The sequence below is a fragment of the Bos indicus genome, chromosome 11 (assembly GCF_029378745.1).
Source record: "Bos indicus isolate NIAB-ARS_2022 breed Sahiwal x Tharparkar chromosome 11, NIAB-ARS_B.indTharparkar_mat_pri_1.0, whole genome shotgun sequence".
Taxonomy (NCBI): Eukaryota; Metazoa; Chordata; class Mammalia; order Artiodactyla; family Bovidae; genus Bos; species Bos indicus.
The window spans coordinates 104,444,605-104,464,657 of NC_091770.1; the positions used below are offsets into that span (position 1 = coordinate 104,444,605).

A 20,053-nucleotide genomic window follows, 5' to 3' on the forward strand; every position below is an offset into this window, starting at 1 on the left:
CCACGGCTCGTCAGACTTGCAGGGACTCGGGCCCCAAAACCGAAACTTCCTCCCCACTCGTCCACTGTGGAGCCGATGCCGGCCGGAGGCTCCCGTCCAGAAAGGGAGGCTGGAGGTGGGGGGACCGCTCCCACCACCGGTCAGAAAACGTGGGGTTGGCATCCGCACAGCTGACGGGGCACACGGGCGTACACATGCGTGTCTGCTAGTCAGCTCTTCCAAAAGTGGACGGGCTAAAAACGTCCCGAAATGACAACCCACAGTAAAAGGAGGAAACGGTCTCGAGCAGAAGCTCAGGAAGCTGCGACCAGCCGGCCCGCACCGGCTCTGCAGAGCCCGAGGCTGCACCCGCGCCACGGTGCCTGCATGTTAATAAGTAATTAGCAGCGAGGGCGTGCTGAGGAGGCCAGAACGTCCCTGGCAACATCAGGACAGGGTGCAGACGAGCTCAGTGCAGCCTGGCGTCAAGCAGCAGACAGGCCCGGGGTGAGCTCAGAGCAGCCGCGCTCAGCACGCTGAGGAAGGAACGATAGAGAGGCCTGCGCGTGGAGACCAGGTGTCGGGTGGGCGCTCCAAGGCTTCCCTGCTCCTTCCCTGGGTGGAGCCCGGGGCCTACGTTCATCCACGAGGAATCAGCAACTCAACCCAGAAGGCAGGGCAGGGGGTGAGGCTGGTGCTCCAGGCAGCCAGAATGTATGCCCCCTGCCCGTTGCCAAGGCCCCCAGTACCCACTCCACGCGGCCCGCCCCCAGGAGCCGTGCGGGGGACGCACAGATGCAGACCGGCCCCCGTACATCTCAGATCCTCCTCCAGCAGCTGAGGCCAGCCTGAATGCAGACCCAGTTTACGGATGGAAAAACTGTGGCCCCTAGAGGCGAGGCAACCTGTGGGTGTCACACTCTGTCCCAAGCCCCAGAAGTCACACGGCTGGTCCACTCTCACCTGGCTTCCAGAAGCATCTGCACTCCCAAGAAGTCTGGAGGGCAGTGGGGTGGGGGGGGGGGTGGTGGAGGGGCCAGGGCAAGACAAGGGGTCATGGCAGTAATAGCTGGGGGCATCTGGCGGAGCAGACTGGTTCCTCTCACGTGCCAGCTCCCGTGGGCTGTGGGTGCTCGGGTGCTGTGCAGGCAGACTCAGGGGAAGACGCTGGGATGGACAGGTGATGTCTGCCCCGGGCTCTGGCGGGGGGAACAGCATGTTCCAGGCACTCCCACGCCCGGAGGACAGACAAGAGGGAGGGCAAGCTGCTGACAAAAGAGGGTCCAGGCAGAGAAGAAGGCGGGGACAGGGCACCTCTGTCACGCGGACAGCAGCCAAGGCGGCCGGGCTGGAGCAGTAGATGACCTTGGGTCCAGCCGGTGCAGCAGCGCTGACCAGCGGACAGGTGGAGGGGCTGCGATGCTGGGGGAAGGGCCCGTTCCTCCCACGTCCAGGACACGGTGACCAGCCTGCCCAGCCTCGGGGCCCTTCAGGCAGCCGGTGAGGCCACAGCGCCAGCCAGCCGCCGCCCTCCCCAAACCCCGATCCTGGGGAAGTGGGTTCCTCAGCTGTCACAGACCGGTGCCTTCAAACCACACTCCTAACCTCTTCAGATCACTGTATAAGCAAAGTGTCAAACAAGAGGAAACAGGGAAAACGGAAAAGTGGACTCGCTCGACTCAGCAGGACCCTGCCTTCCGCCTCCACCTGGTCCCCAGGGAAGATGGCTTAAAATCCACCGCGTGAGGGAATTCACTGCCTGTGTCCTTTAAAGAGCTGAGAGTTAGGCCCCCTCTGCCCCCATCCTGACTGAGGCCTCTTTGTGGCCTCTACCCAGATAGCTCTCCCAGCCTCCTCTCTGCCTCCCAGCCTCCACACCCCTCTCCCGGCCTCCACACCCCCTTCCCGGCCTCCTTGCTGCCCCCAGGCCTCCACACCCCCCTCCCGGCCTCCTCTCTGCCTCCCAGCCTCCACACCCCCCTCCCGGCCTCCTCGTTGCCTCCCCTCCATGCTGTCTTCCTGGCCTCCCCCCGAACGACCTCCGAGCTCCACCAGACACAAGCAGAGGCATGTTCCCTCTGGGCCTCAGCTCCCTTCCTCACCCCGTGAGGCCCCTGAAGTCAGCAGGAGCTCCTGGATGCAGAGATTCCGGCGCACACTGCGCGGGGTCCACGCACGTGGTGACCCCACCGGCCGGAGGAGGGGCGGGCGGGCTCCCCGCAAGGCCGGCCCCTGGAGGCACCGCTGGGCCCCCCACCTCGTGCGCTAATTCAAGGAGGGGCCCGTCGTCCGCCCCCGGCCTTGCTGACAGCCAGGTTCAACCGCATCGGAAGTTTCCGAGCCAGCAAAATACTTCAATGAATAATAAATAGAAGAATTGAACTCGTTTGTTAGAGGGTGTGCTCTGCTCTTTAACTCAAACGAGAGACACAGCCTTACAGACCTTCTTCTCAAAACGGGGGGTTGGGGGGGCAGCTAAAGTGAGCCGAGCTGACCCGGCAAGGCTGCAGCACCCCGGGCTGGGGGCAGGCGGGGACGCTGTGCCAGACTAAGCTGGAATCGGAGCCCCGAGACGGGCAGCACCCCAGGGAAGACCTCCGCGGGGCCACCTGGGCCAGCCTGGGTCCCCTGACCAGGTGCCCGGCCGGGCCTTTGGGGAGGTGTCCCGCCGTCACTCTGGCCCCACCAACAGCTTGCTGGCTCCTCCGATAAGACCCACTGAGTCTCACAAAGATGGGCCAGTGCCCCACATGCCAGGCGGGGCTCTCGGCACCCAGAGACATCAATAATCAAAGCACAAAAGTCCGCACAGCCAGGAAGCTAGTGATCCAGCCGGAGGCTGTGGCGCAGCCCCAGTAAGGAAGGAAACAGCCGGAAGGTGGGCATCGAGGGCGGAGGAGGCACCCCCGCTGTTTTAAATAACAGCGAGCACAAGCCCTGAGGCTGCAGGGAGAGCCTCGCAGGCCCGAGGGTCAGACTGCGGGAAAGCCAGCGATGAGAGTGAGTGCGCCGGGCAGGAAGGTGGGAGCAGGTCCCAGGAAGGGCGACCAGGCCCGCCCTGAGCCGGGGACTGCCCGCGGCCTCCTGCAGGCTGGGGTCCACCCCTGGCTCCCAGGCCACTCAGGAGAAGCCCCCGCCCCCCTCCCTGCTCCTGTCCACCCAGAGGACAGACTCGCCTCCTGGAAGGCGTTCTCACTTCCGCCCCCCGCTTCACAGTGCAAGTGAACACGTGGCCGGCGGTGGCTGTCCACAAAGGACTCTAACGAGAACGAAATGCAAACTCTGTCTGCTCAGTGACCACTGGGCTCCAGCCCACACGGCGAGCTGCCTGCAACAGCGCCCACGGGGATCCAGTCACAGGGAAAGCTGGCAAGATTGTCCCCATTTTCGAGATGAGGAAATTAAGTCCCGGAAAGTCGCCAGCCCAGGTCACCGGCTGGGGCTGGACAGATCCAGCGGCAAGGCCAGGACCAGGCACTGTGTTGGTGAAGCCACAACTTCACCACCCGCCTTGGGAGGCCGGCCAGGGGAGTGAGGGCAGAGAGGCTGTGGAACCAACAAACTCCCAGGCCGGGGACACGGTCGGCCATGCGGCCCAGAGGGGTCCGCTTACCCTCGGAGCCACCGCCTCCTGGTCTGTAAAGGAGGTCACCAAGTGCCAGCGTCAGGGGGCTGGGTGGGAAGGTGATGGAAGCCCAGCTCACAGCGAGGAGACAAGGTGGGCATTCTGCGGCCACAGCCATCTGTGGCTCCAGGGGCAAAACATCAGAGGGAAGCTGCAGAAACCCTACAACCTCGCCAGGACCCTCCGTCCAAACCGCCAGCCCGCTTCCACACCGAGGAGTCTCGCGGAGACGCAGCCCACGCAGCCTTCCCACATGCCCTCCCTTCCCGGGCCCCGCGCACCAGCCGGACACCCGGGACAGGACACGGGGGGACACCCGAGAAGGATGCACATGCCACAGGGCAGGAGCGGGGCCCAGGCTCAGCGGCAGGCCGGCTCCCAGCTCAGGCCCTCAGCTCGCCTCTTAGCTCAAATTTCCCCAAATCATACCCCATACAGGATGGGTATGAGGAGAAACCTAACATCTCTAATGTGACCCCTGGGGAAATACCAGGGATGGAGCCAAAAAAATAAATAAAATTCAGAACCAGCTTTCTGGATCCCTCTGCTCCTGCTGAGCTTGCTGGGTGGGTGACCAAGAAGAGGACCAGACCGCTAATAAAAACAGCAGGACCCGGACGTTCGCTTCCTGGCTGAGTCCACGACACAGCCGCGCCCTGGGCCATCCTGTCCTCACTCTACTCTGCAGAAAGGAAACCTCAGAGTCCAAGTTACCTGGAGTCCGATCCACAGGATCCACAGGAAGACCCGCAGGAAAGTCCGATCTAACCCATAGGAAGCACCCCCTGGGCCCCGCCTGCCCCGTCGATCGCCATGCTCCAGATGGGTGCGTGCTGGCTGCACTCGGGGCTCCCGGAGGCCTCGAGGGTCTCTGGGTCCACCTGCCTGCTGTCCCGCTGAGGAATCTGCCAAGGGTCTCTCCCGGCTGGGGAGCAGAGAGAGCTCCGCCAGCCTGGGGTCAGGGAAAATACTTTCTATAACGTCATACACCCCAAAGCATCAGCTCCTCTCTGCACTCCCCCAAAAGGGAAGGTGGGAAGGGGAAGCCCAGGGCCCCGCTGGTTCTGGAAACAGGAAGAATGCCCGCGAATCAGCCAGACTCCACAGAGCGGTTTGCTGAGGAGGGCTGATCACCCCCTACCACGAGGGCTTCAGCTGCAGCCAAGTCCTGAGTGACCCATCCCACACTCACATCCAGAAGACGGGCCCCAGGGTGGTCACAGCTGCACAGCAGGCCAGCACCAGGCAGCTCCGGGGGAAAGCTTAGAGTCTTCACCTTCCCACTCTTCCTTCTACCATGAACTGCCCAGCAGCTATGTGGGGGACCCTCAGAGGGCAAAGGTCGTGTAAGTCTTTCCATCTTACCTTGAGCTTAGTAAGCGTTTAATAAATTCTTGGGGGCGAGGGAGGGGACATATGTATACCCATGGCTGATTCATGTTGAGGTTTGACAGAAAACAACAAAATTCTGTAAAGCAATTATCCTTCAATTAAAAAATTAATTAATTTTTAAAAAATTCTTTGGGGCTTATTGAATGTTTAATAGAGGAGTGGAGGAACCAAGGAATGAATGCCTTTTCCCTTCCCCACCTTGAGTAGGAAATGGCAACCCACTCTCCAGTATTCTTGCCTGGAAAACTCCATGGACAGGAAAGCCTGGTGGGCTACAGTCCATGGCGCTGCAGAGAGCCAGACATGACTGAGCATGCACACTCCCTTCTCAAGGAATGACTCCCAACAATGCCGGGAGACTTGGGACGCTGAGAGGCAGCCGCTTAGAAAAAAAACGATACCCAGAACCCAGACAGGACCTGAACGCTTTACAGACCTCCTGAATAATGGCAAAAAAAAAAAAAATCGGGAAAATTCTAAACCAGCCTGAGACAGCCATACCATAAGGATCCTTTCCACTCCTGAATCCTAGGGCGTAAGCAGAGGATGACCAGGCAAACTGAGAAAGGAACAGTGTCCTCAAATTCCTGCCCACCCACTATGGGAGACCACAACTGACCCCAAGCCCTGTCCCCTTGTCCGGGGATCGACTTCAGGGTCACTCTCAACACGGGCTCCAGGCAGGTCCGGCCGGCAGGGACCGGGCCAGCAGCAAGGGCCAGGGAGGGCAGAGTCTCCATCACACCTTAGTGGTCTGACACCTCCGAGCACCACAGGCCCACCTGGACTGAGCGGGTAACCCCACGGGGCAGAGCTCTCGGAGGGCAAAAGGCGAATCGGCCGTGGGGCCCTCGGTGAGCGGCTGCTATCTCTGTGCGCAGAGCCACCTGCCAAGTGTCACCAGATGTCCCCCCCAGGCCGGCCTGGGAAGTCACACCTGAGTGAGCAGCCTGGCTGTGCTTCGTCCCGCAGGCTGGAGCCCGGCTCTGCCGCCCGTCCACAGCTGCCCTGCTCAGCTGCCCAGGGTGGCTTCAGTCCCCGTGTCTGTGACCCGGAGCCGGGCAGGCGGCAGTGCAGAGCCAGGGCCTGGCTCATGTGTGCTTTCCAGGGGGTCCCGTCCCCAGACATCAGCAGGGACGAGCCCAGAAAAGCAGGCTCTGGTCAGCGGCCCCCACGTGGAGAGAAGAGCGTCTCAGCGCCCCAGCCTTGGCTGGCCCCACATCCCACTCATCTCGGGGTGCCGACCACAGCTTCACTGTGCTCAGAAAATGAAGCAGGGAGGGAGGTGGGCAGGACACGGATGCGCAGCCAGACGGACACGAGGGCAGCAGGAGGGCCGGGCTGGGCTCCGGAGGGCGGCGCAAATAAAAGGACGCAGGAAACCTGAGACAGGAGGCCGCCAGCCACCCGCGCTGGTCTAGTTTCCCATCCACTGAACCTGGGGGGGCGGGCGAGGCCAGGCGACAGCATCGCCATTTAACGCGCACCCGCTGCGGCCGGGCAGCACGGGGCAGGCTCCCTGAGCCCCCGGGTCCTCGGCCAGCCAAGGCAGGTCAGCGTCGCTGTGCCCTCTGCCAAAGTCAGCCGCCAGTAAGTTGAACCAGATCTTGAAGCAGATCCATCCGACTCGACATGAAAAGCAGGGGCAGATTCAGGGCAGCTCTGTCCTCCCTGGAGCCTCCCTGCAGGAGGCAAGGCTGAACCAAGGGCCCTTGGCACCCCCAGTCTATCCGCAGCTTCACGCCCTGACTCAGAGCCCAAACCCACTGCCCACTTGCAGCTTCCCAGAGCGGCCGGCCCCCTTTGTGGGCAGCAAGCACATCCCCCCAGGGCTCAAACTGCCCGTGGGAACCGCTCACAACCACAAGGGGCACCCCCTTTCCAAGTGCTTGGCTGCGGTTGGCAGATCATGTGACGAGAATTTAATCCAAATTTATGTCCACCTTTACATCACGTCACGTAGGCCGGGCAATCTGCATTCACCGCTGGCCGAGGAATGGGTTTGGCCAGGTTTATCCTGTTTCTCTATGCAATTATTTTAAAGACCAGTTGTGCGTGTGAGTGTTTATAAAAAGTGTGTGTGTGTGTGTGCGTGTGTGTGTATGTTCTGAAGGCCTCCACCAAAGTCCAGAGCCACTGGTTTCTCCCCTGCCCAGGGCACTGCTGGTCACAAGAAGTAAAAACGGGAAAGAGGTTCTAATCCCCTTGAAAGCAAGTCTGCGGAGACTGAGAAGCTCACTGATGGGAAGGACCCCGGCACAGGCTCCCGCCCCAGCAGAGGGAAGCCTGGAAGCCTCAGAGGCCTAGGCGAATGCTTCGCAGCCAGAGGGACGTGGGAGAGTCACTCAAGAGAGGAGGAGAGACCTCTAAGCGCTGCTGCAGACCCAGAGCTGGTGCCCGAGTCTCAGGTCTATGGACTCTCAGAACCGAGGAAGAGGACCGTCAGGCCCAGGTGCATTATGGGAAAGTCCTACCGATGCTAATGCGACACGTTACAGCCCCTCAGATGAGCTCCTCTTGGAACTGACTTCTCAGCATTTGCAAATACAAAATTCCCCTCGCTCTTCATAAATCACGTGTTCACAGAACACTTCCTCAAACGCCAGGTCCCTGATAATGGTCCTCAGATAAAGCAGGCAATAAACATCCTCGATAACTTCCCGTAAGCAGGTGAAAGCTCGTCCCTGGGTAGTCCGGGAAGTGCCCGTTTCACAAAGCCAGCACTGACGGCGGAGGGAAGGGCCCCCCCAAGAGCAGGCGGGGACTCGGGGACAGCTGCAGCACAGCGCAGCACGGAGCCAGGTCTGACTCAAGCCTCGGCCCCCGATCCATCAACAAGGTCTCACGTCCTGACTCCATCTTTTGAAAGGAGGGACCTGGGAACTGTTGGCTTCCAGATGGAACATGACGCCCTGCATGGACACTGTGGACCCAGGCCCACCAGGAAGCCACAGTGCACTGCACGCCCGCCCGGCCTTGGCCCTGCCAGGACTCTGCACGACAGTCGCCAGGGACACTTGCTGAGAAAGCAGGGAGGCTGCTCGATCTCTGCCACGGACCCAGGGCATCAGCTCCAGGGACGAGGAGTTCACATAATCATCTGTCCCCACCCGACGCTGCTCGGATCCAGACAGCCCCACTTGTCTCAGGCATGATGCAACAGCTCCCTTCTCAGCACACCGCAGTAAGCACAGTACCTGCCCATCCGGGCCCGGCCCAGGAGCTGGTGCCTGCTCGTCCAGAAAGGGTGGGAGATTCAGGGCAGGAAGCAAACGCCCAGGGTCGCTCAACTGGAAAAGCCAGGGCAGGGCTGGACCCCGGGTCTGGACTCATCCAGGCCAGCTTTCCCTCCATCCTCCTGGGGTCACGATGCCTGACTTCACTCTGAACAGCTTGAGAAGGCGGGAGGAGCCGTCCTGCAGCCCCAGCCCCCGAAGCGCCTCCGCCGGTTGTAACACAGCCCGGCCTGCCCCTGCCCACGGGGTTCTGCCCAGGGGGGACGGGGCCAGCCTGGAAAGAGGCCACTCACCTTCCCGAAGTCTCGGACATCGAAGAGGTCAAAGGGGTCGAACAGATCGCTGTTCCTGAGCCCAAACTTGTCATGGCAGACTTTCAGGAAGGTGCGGATGTTCTTCAAGCAGAGGAACTGGAGGAGAGAAGGGAGCGTCATTCAAGCCACACAGTCTGCAGGGCAGTAACACCAACAGCAGCAAACCCTGCCTCCCGGCGCTGCCCGGCTCAGAGCAGACGCCGTGTGCCCCGTAACCCTGTCTGGGGAGCCGCAAGTCCCAACTCAAGACAACCACAGTTGGAACAAAACAGACTGGAGTTCAGTCAGCAGGCACGGAGCACGCACACACTGCCTCCCCAGCACAGACACATCCCCGTCACTCTACACGTGACAAAGGCCCACGAAAGCCACGCAGAGCCCTGGAGCGGCGCAGGGCACACACAGGAGGTGGGGGAGCACGGAGGCCTGCATCAAACCCCAGAGCAGCACCCAGGAACCCAGCATCTGTGTGCCCAGCCCACGTGGGCAACACAGCCAGGGAAGCAGGCAGGGGGTGGGCAGCTGAACAGGGTCACTGGCTTCCAGTCCCCGTGGAGAAGGAGCCGGGAAAGATGGGGGCGGCAGACGAGGCAGCCTGGAACACAGACCTCAGAGTCACAGGGCCCTGGGTTCGGATCCTGTCCAGTACCTGCAGCTGGACCAGGGCTTCTGAGGCCTGATTCCCTAGCAGGACATGCCTGGTGGAGTTAATGACCTGCCCCAATGGCACAGAGCGGGCATTAGGTACGTGGGAGCCACCAGCTCCCCACCAGTCCACCTTGGCGTGGTGCCCACAAGGTCAGGACCACGGTGCACACAGCTGAACACCAAGCCAGGGTTTCAGACCCATCATCCCCATCATAACCCCTCTAAGGGACAGAGCTCAGCTGGTAAAGAATCCGCCTGCAATGCGGTAGCCCTGGGTTCGATCCCTGGGTTGAGAAGATCCCCTGGAGAAGGGAATGGCCACCCACTCCAGTGTTCTGGCCTGGAGAATTCCATGGACTGCATGTAGTCCGTGGGGTTGAAAACGGTCATACACGACTGAGCGACCTTCACTTTCAAGGGCCCAACAGCTCAGCTTCAAGAGACCTGCAGAGACCCTGGGACTGCTCACCAGAAACTTCAACAAACGGACAGAGGAAGGCCAGGCCAGAATCAGAAGCTACGGCAGGCACAGCGTCAACCAAGCTGCATGCAGGACTCCCAGGGGACACGTGGAGCCCAGCAGACGTGGATCTTCCTGCGCACCCGCCCCCAGCGGGCATCACCCCGGCCCCAGAGCAGCCTCCACGCGGGGCCCCTCCTCCCTCCGCTGGGCTGGTCACTGCTCAGAGACAACACCAGCTTAGTGCCCGTGGTCTGTTAATTATTCCCTGCCTGTGGAGGGGGGAACCGGGTGTGTGGGTCTGCGTGTGTACACGCATCTATGTGCTTATCTGTGTGTGTCAGTGTCTGTCTGTGTGTGTGTATCTGTGTGTTCGTGTGTGTGTCTCTGCGTGTATCTGTGTGTGTTATCTGTGGGTGTGTGTATCTGGGCGTGCATCTGTGTGCATCAGTGTGTATCTCTGCATCTCTGCGTGTATCTGTGTGTTTCTGTGTGTATATCTCTATGTGTTTGTCCGTGTGTTTATGTGTGTGTCTCTGCATGTACCTGTGTGTGTATCTGTGTATCTGTGTGTTTCTGTGTATATATCTCTATGTGTTTATACGTGTGAACCAGTGTATTTCAGTGTGTATATCTGTGGGTGTGTGTATCTGGGTGTGTATCTGTGTGCATCAGTGTGTATCTCTGCGTGTATCTGTGTATTTCTGTGTGTATATCTGGGTATGTGTATCTGGCCATGTATCTGTGTGCATCAGTGTGCATCTCTGCATCTCTGCGTGTATCTGTGTGTATATCTGTGGGTGTGTGTATCTGGGCGTGTATCTGTGTGTATATCTGTGTATTTCTGTGTGTGTATCTGTGGGTGTGTGTATCTGTGTGCATCAGTGTGCATCTCTGCATCTCTGCGTGTATCTGTGTGTATATCTGTGGGTGTGTGTATATGTGTGTTTGTGTGTGTGTCTCTGCGTGTATCTGTGTGTGTATCTGTGTATTTCTGTGTGTGTATCTGTGGGTGTGTGTATCTGTGTGCATCAGTGTGCATCTCTGCATCTCTGCGTGTGTCTGTGTGTGCACACTTTTTCTGAACGCATGAGAGCACACTGCAGATGCGCCCGCCCCGCGTGTATAGTTCCTGAGAACGAGGACACCCCCCGCCCCTGAAGTCGCAGCTCCAATGTCAAAGTCAGGAAATGAACAAATGACCACAGGTCCCACGTTGCCTCATCTCCAGACAGCGCTCAGCATTTCTTTACCAGATAAAGGACAACCAAGACGTCCTGAGAGAAAGCAGTCCTGGCCCAGAGTTCAATCCTGGACCACAGGCGACTTCAGTCAAGTCCCTTCTGTCTCCACGAACCTGGAAGAGCATCCTCCACCAGAACTTTCTGGAAGGATGGAAACGCCCTGCGAGCCCGGTCCAGTGGGGCGGCATCAGGCACGCCTGCCTGCCGAGCTCTGGAGATGCGGCCAGTCCAACCAAACAAGCGCACTTGTAATTTCACTTTATTCTAATGAATTTAAATTTACTTGCAAAACTGGCTACAGCTACTGGTTTGAACACGTGGCCCCGGAACAGCCGCGTCTTTGTCTTCCCTCACCTGACCTTTCTGAGGAACACAGACACGGAAAGACAGGCCTGCAGGGGTCACTCACACGCGGGCCCAGGACCGGAGTCCACAGACACAGGAGGCGGCTGGGGGCCGGGCTGGGGCGGGCACTGAGTGTTCAGTGGGGACAGAGCTTCAGTCTGGGAAGAAGAACAAGTCCCGGAAATACTGGCGGTGACGATCACACAGCACCGTGAACGCACTCGATGCCACTGAACTGTATGCTGAACAACGGTTAAAATGGCAATTTTAAGGTTTGTGTATTTTACCACGATTAAAAAAAAAAATGTAATTCACAAAACAGAGTCACAGAGAAACCAACACAGGGAGGAGGCTGTGTGACGGCGGAGGCAGCGGCTGAGCAGGCGCTCTGGGAGCCGAGGAAGCCCCGGGAGCTGGGGGAGGCCTGGGACCGAGGCTCACACCCGACCCCTAGAGAGCCCGTTCCGCCATCAGATCGCAGACACCCAGGACCCTGCCTTCAGCTGCTTCACCCCCATCCCACCCCTGAGAGCAGCCTGCAGACCCGGGGGCGCATCTGAGCCCGAGCCACCCACCCCCCAGGCCCCCCCAGACCCCCCACCCACACCCCCTGCCCTGGCCTGCATCAGACCCCGTGCTCCCCCCGCCCTGCAGGACGGCTGCAGCTTCCAGCCTGGCTCCAGGCTTTTCTGCACACCACTCGTCTCTAATTTCCACTAAGCCCTTATTTTAATTCCTCCTCAGCCTCCCATTTTTAGAGTTAATTACACAGCTCCCAACCACAATCGCAGCCGGCAAGGCCAGGCTTCCTTTCGGGTCTCGGAAAGGGGCAGGCGCGTCGTGGGCACAGCGTCTGCCTGGCCTGCCCACCCCTGCCCTCCACCGTGGGCACGCGGGCCCCTGGCCTTCCAGAACCACTCTCAGTGGCTCCCAGTCCAGCCTGGGCTGGCCTGGGACTCGACCGTCAGGGAAAGACAGGTGCGGAGAAAGCACCCAGGCGGCATCCTCCTGGGGGTGCCCCCGCGCCTGGAAGCACACTGCACCCCCGCCCTCCCTCCAGCAATCAGCCCCACTATACAGGTAGGGACACTGAGGCCCAGACGGCGGAGGACTTCAGCTCCCAGTCAGAAGGCGCCCAAGCCGAGATCTGAGCCCACGTCCACTTCAAGAGCAGTGAAGGCCCTTCGAGACGACGGGGGTGACCGCCAGCCGCCCAGAGTCCCGGGTCTGTCTGGGAGCTCACCAGCAGCCTCCCCTGCACCCCTGTAAGGGGCCGGGTTTGAATAAGCAATAACATCACTGCCTCCCTCACTGTACAATCAGGGAAACGAAGGCCCAGGGGCTGCCCTACTCTGCCACCCCGGGTCCCCAGAGGGCATGTGGCTGGACCCTGGCCAGGCAGGGCCTCTGGTCTGTCCCCCCGGCAGGAACGGCTTCCAGTTCTGGGAGAGAGACAGCCGAGGGCGAGGGCTGGGGGCCAGGAGCCAGGCTGCAGCCGGGAGCTGCCCCTCCTCGTCCTGTGGCCCGAGGCCTGATGGCCGGGCGGCCCCCGGGGCTTCAGGCACAAGCGGCATTCTCTGTCCTCCGCCTGCGGGGAATTGACAGAGAGCGGCCACACAAGGCTCCGTCCCCGGAAAACTGGCCCCGTGACAGGTGGCCCAGAAGGGAGCTGCACCGCTGTATCCGTGTGGGGCACCCTGGGGCGTGTGGGCGCCCCCAGCCCCAGGGAGGGCCCCAGCCGTCCCTTGCTGAGCCGGGCCAGCCCGCCGAGAGACCGGCCGCCTGTGTCCTGGACGCCTCGCCCTCTAAGTCCGGGCCCTGGTTGGCCTCCTTGCAGCTAATCGGGCTGAAATCAGATTAGCGTGAGCTCACCGGCTCCACGGCCAGGCGCCCACTGCCCCAGGCGCAGCCGGCCGGGGCAGCCCAGGCCTGCTGCTCACTGTCAGCTGTCAGTTAGCCGTCCTGAGGCCCCAGTGCGGAGGTACTGGGCGAGAGGGCCAGGGGCCGCGTCTGAGCCCGCAGGCCGCCGCGCACCCTTGGGAGGGGACAGGGAGGCTTCCTGGCCCGGCTCGAGCGCTTCCACTGGGGCCCACACACCGACCAGGAACAGCCCCACTCCAAGAAGGAGACGCGGAGGCCCTGCCCCGCAGGTGGACAGCCCTCAGGCCGCTGGGGCCCCTCTGGTCACCCAAGTCCTCCCCTGGGGGGCTTGCTGTCCCCCAGGCAGGGCCGGAACGGCAGCCCCAGACCGCAGGTCCACCCCGCAGCGCACTCACACGCGCACGGCACTCACACCTCAGCACCAAGGGGCAGGTGCAAAGGAGGACCCGAGGCGCGGGGCAGCAGGGGGCACGGGAACCGCCCACAGGGCTCGGGAGGTGGGTAACCGCGGCCCCACTCTAAAGACAAAGTCCTTGACTGCCCATGACGCAAGCCCTCATTGCCCAGATGGACAAAGTGAGGCTCAGACCACAGGTGGGCGTCCAAGCTCCTGCTCCACAGGGTATAAAAGGCATGATGACTTCAGGCCCTGCCCAAGGCCGAGCCCAGGGCCAAAGTGCCCGGCCTGGCTGGCTGCCCTGCCCTGGGAGCCCCCGGGGAGCCATGCTGGGCCGTGAGGGAGGCGCCTCGCCCCGGGCACTGGGACGCGACTCACTGCTCCGAGCAGACCTGGCATCCCCTGCCCCCAACCGCGTGCGCTTGTTAAATCGACTGCTACAGTCTAGGGTCCGGGGGCCCCGGGCACCTCACATTGGCTCCTGAGACTCACCAAAGCTCCCATGTAGCAAGGGTTTCCATGGTGCCAGCTCCGGGCTCAGGGATAGGCTGCTCACAGCCTCACAGTCATTAGAGTGAGTCCTAATTTACCGGTGAAGAGACGGAGGTCCCAAGAGGCTGCCTATTTGCTCAAGGTCACTCGCGAGGACGGGACAGAGCCGGGAACAGGTCGGGGCCACGTTAACCTCAAGGCCAGACTGCTGGACCTGTAAGCAACCTTCACAGTTTATAGGTTTCTGAGCAGGGAGACAAGTTTTTTCTTTCTATTTATTTATTTTAATTGGAAGATAATTACTTTACAATATTCTGATGGTGTTTGCCACACACCAACATGAATCAGCCACAGGTATCCATGTGTCCCCCCCATCCTGAAAATAATACTTGCAGGAAAATTAAGTCTGGCGGGGATGATGGGGAGACTCAGAGGGTAGGAGCCCAGCCTTTGGGCTTGACAGGCAGGATCCACTCACAGAAACCATGACTTGGGAGGGCCACCTGCCCCTGGAGGCCCCGAAGTCCCTGAGCCGGGAGCGTCGCTGGGCCCCCACGCCCTGCGAGGAGGGAGCCGGGCCCCCACGGCCCCTCCAGGGCCAGTGATCTGCACACAGGGAACAATCCCTCCTGGTCAGCCATACAGAGCTGCCGAGTGGCCACATCCCGGGCGGCCCTGGCCTTCACCGGCACCCCCGCCGGCTCTCGTTAGCAGCCTCACTCCGAGTCGACGCCTGCCTGGGGGAAGCAGACGGCAGGCCGGCCAAGGCCTCCAGGCGACGATGCCACTGAGGCTGCGTGCTCACAGCCAAACCACCGGGACGACGGGGAGGTGAAAGCCACCCCTCCTCGCTGCCCGCTGGACACCAGAGCCGGAGACGGACCCGGCGCGCCAGCTCCCCGGCTCTCGCGAGAACACACGCTCTGCATGCTGGGCCGCACCTTTCTGTGCGGCGGGGCCTCCACATCTGAAGCTCACGCTCCTGGCCGCCACACGGCCCTGAGTCCTGTGACCTACTCAACAAGTGGCCCTGGAGCTGCGCTTCACGACGACCGGTCGCTTTCAGCCACCGGAGCCTCACTGCCCGCCGGGGCCAGGCCGCTGGGCCTGCCCACCAGACCCCCCGACGGGCTGCTGACGACGAGGTCTTTGATCAATAAAATATGGGAAAATGAATTAATTTCCTGTTTTATTTATGCCACGCTCACTCCAAAAAACCATTTTAAATTACTTCATTACTATTCAATAGGTGCGGCTCGCTGGCATGACTCTTTCAAATTTGGGGCCCTTGGGGTAAATCACCAGGGGGCCTGCAGGTGACAAGCCAGCCAGATGCTCTGTGGGGGCAGGGGCTGAGACCCTCCCCTCACCCTCGGTCCCAAACACCCTGGGCAAGGACCCCAGGCTGGGGTTCAGATCTGGTGGGTGGGTGGGTGGATGGGTAGATGGATGGATGGTTGGATGGATGGATGGATGTTTGCCGGCCATTGACTGACAGCTCGGAAAAGGCCCAGCTTTCCCCCAGGCAGCTAGGACTCCGCGATGGCTTTAGAGGGTCTGAAAAAGCAAAAAGTGAAAGTGTTAGTCACTCAGTTGTGTCCGACTCTTTCCAACCCCATGGACGGTAGCCCTCGAGGCTCCTCTGTCCATGGAATTCTCCAGGCAAGAATACTGGAGTGGGTCGCCATGCCCTCCTCCAAGGGCTCTTCCCGACCCAGGGATCAAACGCAGGTCTCCTGCACTGCAGGCGGATTCTTTATGGTCTGAGCCACCAGGGAAGCCCGGGGCCCCCACAGACGGCTCCAGCTGCGTGGGTGGCAACCCTGCCTTCCAGAAGCATCTCTCCCAAAACACACAGGCAGGTGGAACGTGGGGTTGGCTGTGAGCACTGACCCCTGCAGCCTCCAGTACCGTCCTCGGGCCTCTGGGTTCCAGCTGAGTCGAGTCCATAGCTTGCTATGCCCAACACCACCTCGAGCAGGGAGGGACCACGTCACCCACCCGACAGATGGGGAACCAGGCTCAAAGGATCCGGGATTGGAACCAGGCTGTCCAGTCCCACATCCCTGGCTTCCCAAGCCGTCAGGGGCCGAGCTGCACTGATCTCCGTGGGCAGTGCCTCTCCGCCTGACCCCTGCTCTCTGGGAGGAAGGCCTCCCCAGTGCACCTGCGCCTCCTCTCCCCCCGGGACGCCGTCTTCCCACCACGACCACCGAGACGTGATTCCAAACCTGGCCTCCTTGGTGCTGAAAGAGGGGGTCTCTCTAAGGCAGACCTCAAGTCCGGCCTCAGCAAGCTTCCTAAACCCCAGACTCCAGCCCCTTGTCCCACAGGGATGCCCTGACTGGTTTCCAGGGCCCTCTGGCCACTTCCGGGAGCACTGGGCGTGGGCCTCAGCCTCTCACTCAGCCACTCCCTGCTGCTACGGCCCAGAAGGCAGAGCTGGGCACGCAGGTCCCTCTGGGGCTCTGGGCCCTTCTGTGCTCAGCTGCTCACTCACTCCACGCAGTCAGCCTTCCACTGTGGGCCACAGGGGTGTGGGGCCACCCGCTCACCACACCCTAGACAGTCGGCATCGTGAAATGGGGAGGGGGTTTCCCAGTGAGAATGCAGAGGTGCTCGGCTGAGCCATGGGAAGCAGGTTCTGAAAGGCTGGAGGTCAGGCTCCAGCAGGAGGGGCTGTGCCAAGCTGGTGGCAGCTGCGAAGTGACCCCCCCCCCACCTCATTCTGATCCCAGAGTTCTTCCCCATCAACACAGGAGGGGAGACTCACCAAGAAAAACAGCCCTGGGAAAGCGATGGTTCAGAAGGCTGAACAGAGCAAAGCGGGGTAGTGGGGGAGCTCATCCTTAACTCTGCCCACGGTCAGCGGACTCTTAATAGACACCCACTGCACTCCCGCCCTGCCCTGAGCTCAGGGATCACAGACCAGAGAGCAGCAGGAACTCCTCTGAGCCCACAGCTGCCCAAGGAAGCCATCTATGATTTCCGCCTGATACCTGGCTGGAAATTGTTCCCAGCAGTCCTCAAAAGATCCGCCTCTCCAGCTAATGGCCTGTTTGAGCCGGAGGGATAAAAATTAGTCCGCCTTATCAAGACTTCAAGGTCAGGGTCAAACCAAAGGTTTTTCTACAAAGCCGGCAGGAAATTGCTTTTCTCGTGTTCCTCCACGACCATCTTCTTCGCTGAGCCGGCTTCTGCACGCCCAAAGGCTCAATCCCACCCTCCCACCGCACAGGCGGGTGTGGCTCAGAGAGATTAGCTGGACGGCTGTCTGAGGCGGTGCCCCCCAGCCCAGCACCCGACGCCCCTCCTCTCCCTCCTGCGGCCCCACGTCAGACCCTCAGCGCTGGCCCACCAGCTCTGCGAAATCGTCCCTTGTCTCTGCCACTTCAACTCCTCCGTCTCGTCTTCCTTCCTGAAAGTGGTCTCAGGGTCAGCATCAGAGCACCCCTCCCCGTGCGCCTCCAAGCTCCTCTTCCCGAGCAGGACTCCAGAGGCAGGTCAGCTCTGCGGATACTAACTAACTTCTCTTCTTACAGAGAAGGAGGCTGAAGCTTGAGGAATCTGTTTGCCAAGTGCAGCACTTGAAATCCCATAGACAGAGGAGCCTGGTGGGCTGCAGTCCATGGGGTTGCAAAGAGTCGGGCACGACTGAGCAAGTAACACTTGAAAGGTGGTCTCCAGAAAACATGCCCATGCCCTGATCCCCAGAGCCTGAGAAGTGACCTTATTTGAAAAAGGGTCTTCATAGATGTAAGTAAGGCTCCTGAGACCATCCTGGACCAGGGGGGCCCTACATCCAACGACTTGTGTGCTTGTAAGAGGCAGAGAGAGGAGCGATCCAGGGAGCTGAGAGAGACCAAGGCAGGATGGAGCAGAGTCAGGACTGAGGCGGCCACAACCGGTGACACCTGGGCCTCCGGGAGCTCAAGAGCCTCTGGAGCAAGGGGTTTGCCGGGGGCGGGGCCGGCAGCAAGGCCCCACCACTCGTGACTTTAGACGTCTGGCCTCCAGAACCAGGAGAGAAGGAACTGCTGCTACCGAGGCACAGGGGTGGCAGGCGCCCTTACGCCCCTGTGACCTCAACACCACGGGTGGCGCCACTCCCGCAGGCCTTCAGCTGAGCTCTGTGGGATGGACAGACGGACGGACGGACGAGTGAAGCAGGCTTCGATGGGAAACAGAGGCAAAAGCTCCGCTTTCTCCCATCTGTCTTCCCAGGTCCTGAACATTCACGCTCCTCACCGGTCCCGGACGGCCCCACCCGGCTGAGAGTCCCTGGACTCTGGACCTGGCAGACCCAGCCCGCTTTCAGGCAGAGAGATCTGGGTTCAAACCTCTAACCCCACCCCCACCACACCGTGCATAGGAACTCCCCCCACCCCGTACGACCCCAGCTCTAGGCTGATCGCGTCTCGGGCCTCCAGACGTGACTGTCCAATGGCTGCCTCCAAGTCTCTTTGGGAAGGTGGCCAGCTCGAGCACCCCAAAACAGGTCTGTGGTCCCCCACGCCCAGCGAAGAAGCCCGCTCTGTGAGAGCCACCTGCCTGCTCACCCAGGGGTTGGAGGCAGCAGCCGGAGGCAGCGGAGACCCCCTCAAACCCCACCCACTACCTGAGGGGTAAGTGGCCTCCACGTGTGGAAAACCAGGACATCATGTGCAGCGCTTGGAAGGCACCCCACGAGCACCAGGGCCACACACCCTCCTCAGAAGGGCCACAAACACCGCGGGGGCCGCCCTCGGGACAGCACCCCACAAGCTCGGGGCCCTCGCTCGCGGTCAGCGCACGCCACGGTGAGAAGAGGAGATAAACGTCACGCCCAGCTATCGTCCCCTGGCTCCGGGAAGCAGCATGTCAGTCTGTCTGTTCACAGGCCACCTGCTGGGGGCCTGTGCCCACCCACACGGGTGAGCCCGCTGAGTTAGTTCTGCCGCCGTGCGGGGCTGGGGGGTCAGTGCAGGCCGGCCGGCACGGCCCGGGGGAGCAGCGTCCAGGCACCGCCCTCCTGCTGCCCTGCTGTCCACAGACGCTACAGGAAGTTCCCAGAAGCATTCCTCCCCAAGAGGCTGGAAAGGGCCCCAAATGTCCAGGGCAGGAGCAGCCCATAGTGGGTGCTCAGCAACACCTGAGCAATACACACACAATTCCTGGGAAGGCTTCAGGGGGACGGGGACTGTTCCCCCTCCAGCTGGGGGCTTCCGGGCCCCTGGGAAGGCTTGGGGGGGACGGGGACTGTTCCCCCTCCAGCTGGGGGCTTCCGGGCCCCTGGGAAGGCTTCAGGGGGACGGGGACTGTTCCTCCTCCAGATGGGGACTTCCGGGCCCCTGGGAAGACTTTGGGGGGACGGGGACTGATCTCCACCCAGCTGGGGGCTTCCCAGACCCTGAGAAGGCTTCGGGGGGACGGGGACTGTTCCCCATGAAGCTGGGGGCTTCCTGGCCCCTGAGAAGGCTTTGAGGGGACCGGGACTGTTCCCCCTCCAGCTGGGGGCTTCCCGGCCCCCCAGCTCTCCTCCCCCCACACCGGCCTTGCGGGCAGCGCTGCCCTGGGCCCATGGGGCGGGCGCTTATGTGGGAGGGGCTGCCGCTTATGTGGGAGGGGCTTCCGGTGGGCGGTGTGTCTGTGTGGCAATTAACGAAGCCAGGCACATCAACGTCTGCAGGTGGACACGCACCGAGAGAAATGTGTCTGAAGCCCAGGCAGGTGGAGGATAAGATGTACACACATTTTTCCTGTTTTGAATGGGACTTTATTTTCATTACACTGCCGTCTGTGAGCCATAAACGCTTGTCAGAGAAAGAAGGCACCTCCCCTTCCAGCTGCCCCAGCAGACCCCACAGGAGGCGAAACGGCCAGACCCGGAGTGCAGAGGCTGGATGCCTCCCAGGCTCCGTCTGCAAGGGAGAGGCGGCCTCCGGGACCCACGGGGAGAGATGCCGAGGCCCTGCTTCTCCAGCCTGTGAGGAGCCCCCACACAACCCTTCACTCGCTCCAAAGTTCACCCCTCATGCCCCCAAAGAAGCATGCGTCACAC

General features: G+C 61.2%; 1 protein-coding gene and 1 long non-coding RNA gene across 9 annotated transcripts in view; both read right to left on the reverse strand.

The window, feature by feature from the left end:
- VAV2 (vav guanine nucleotide exchange factor 2) overlaps positions 1–20,053 on the reverse strand; it is a 186,033-nt gene that overhangs the window by 139,369 nt on the left and 26,611 nt on the right. For all 8 annotated transcript variants that reach the window (XM_070799646.1, XM_070799645.1, XM_070799648.1 and 5 more), the window contains exon 2: positions 8,526–8,642. In XM_070799646.1, coding sequence (XP_070655747.1) covers positions 8,526–8,642 — 117 coding nt within the window. The remainder of the gene's footprint in view (positions 1–8,525; positions 8,643–20,053) is intronic.
- On the reverse strand, positions 15,186–17,005 carry LOC139185890 (uncharacterized). Its single transcript, XR_011569517.1, has 2 exons — positions 16,787–17,005; positions 15,186–15,570 (listed from the first exon to the last, which is right to left on the reverse strand). It is a non-coding gene; the product is annotated as an uncharacterized lncRNA (long non-coding RNA).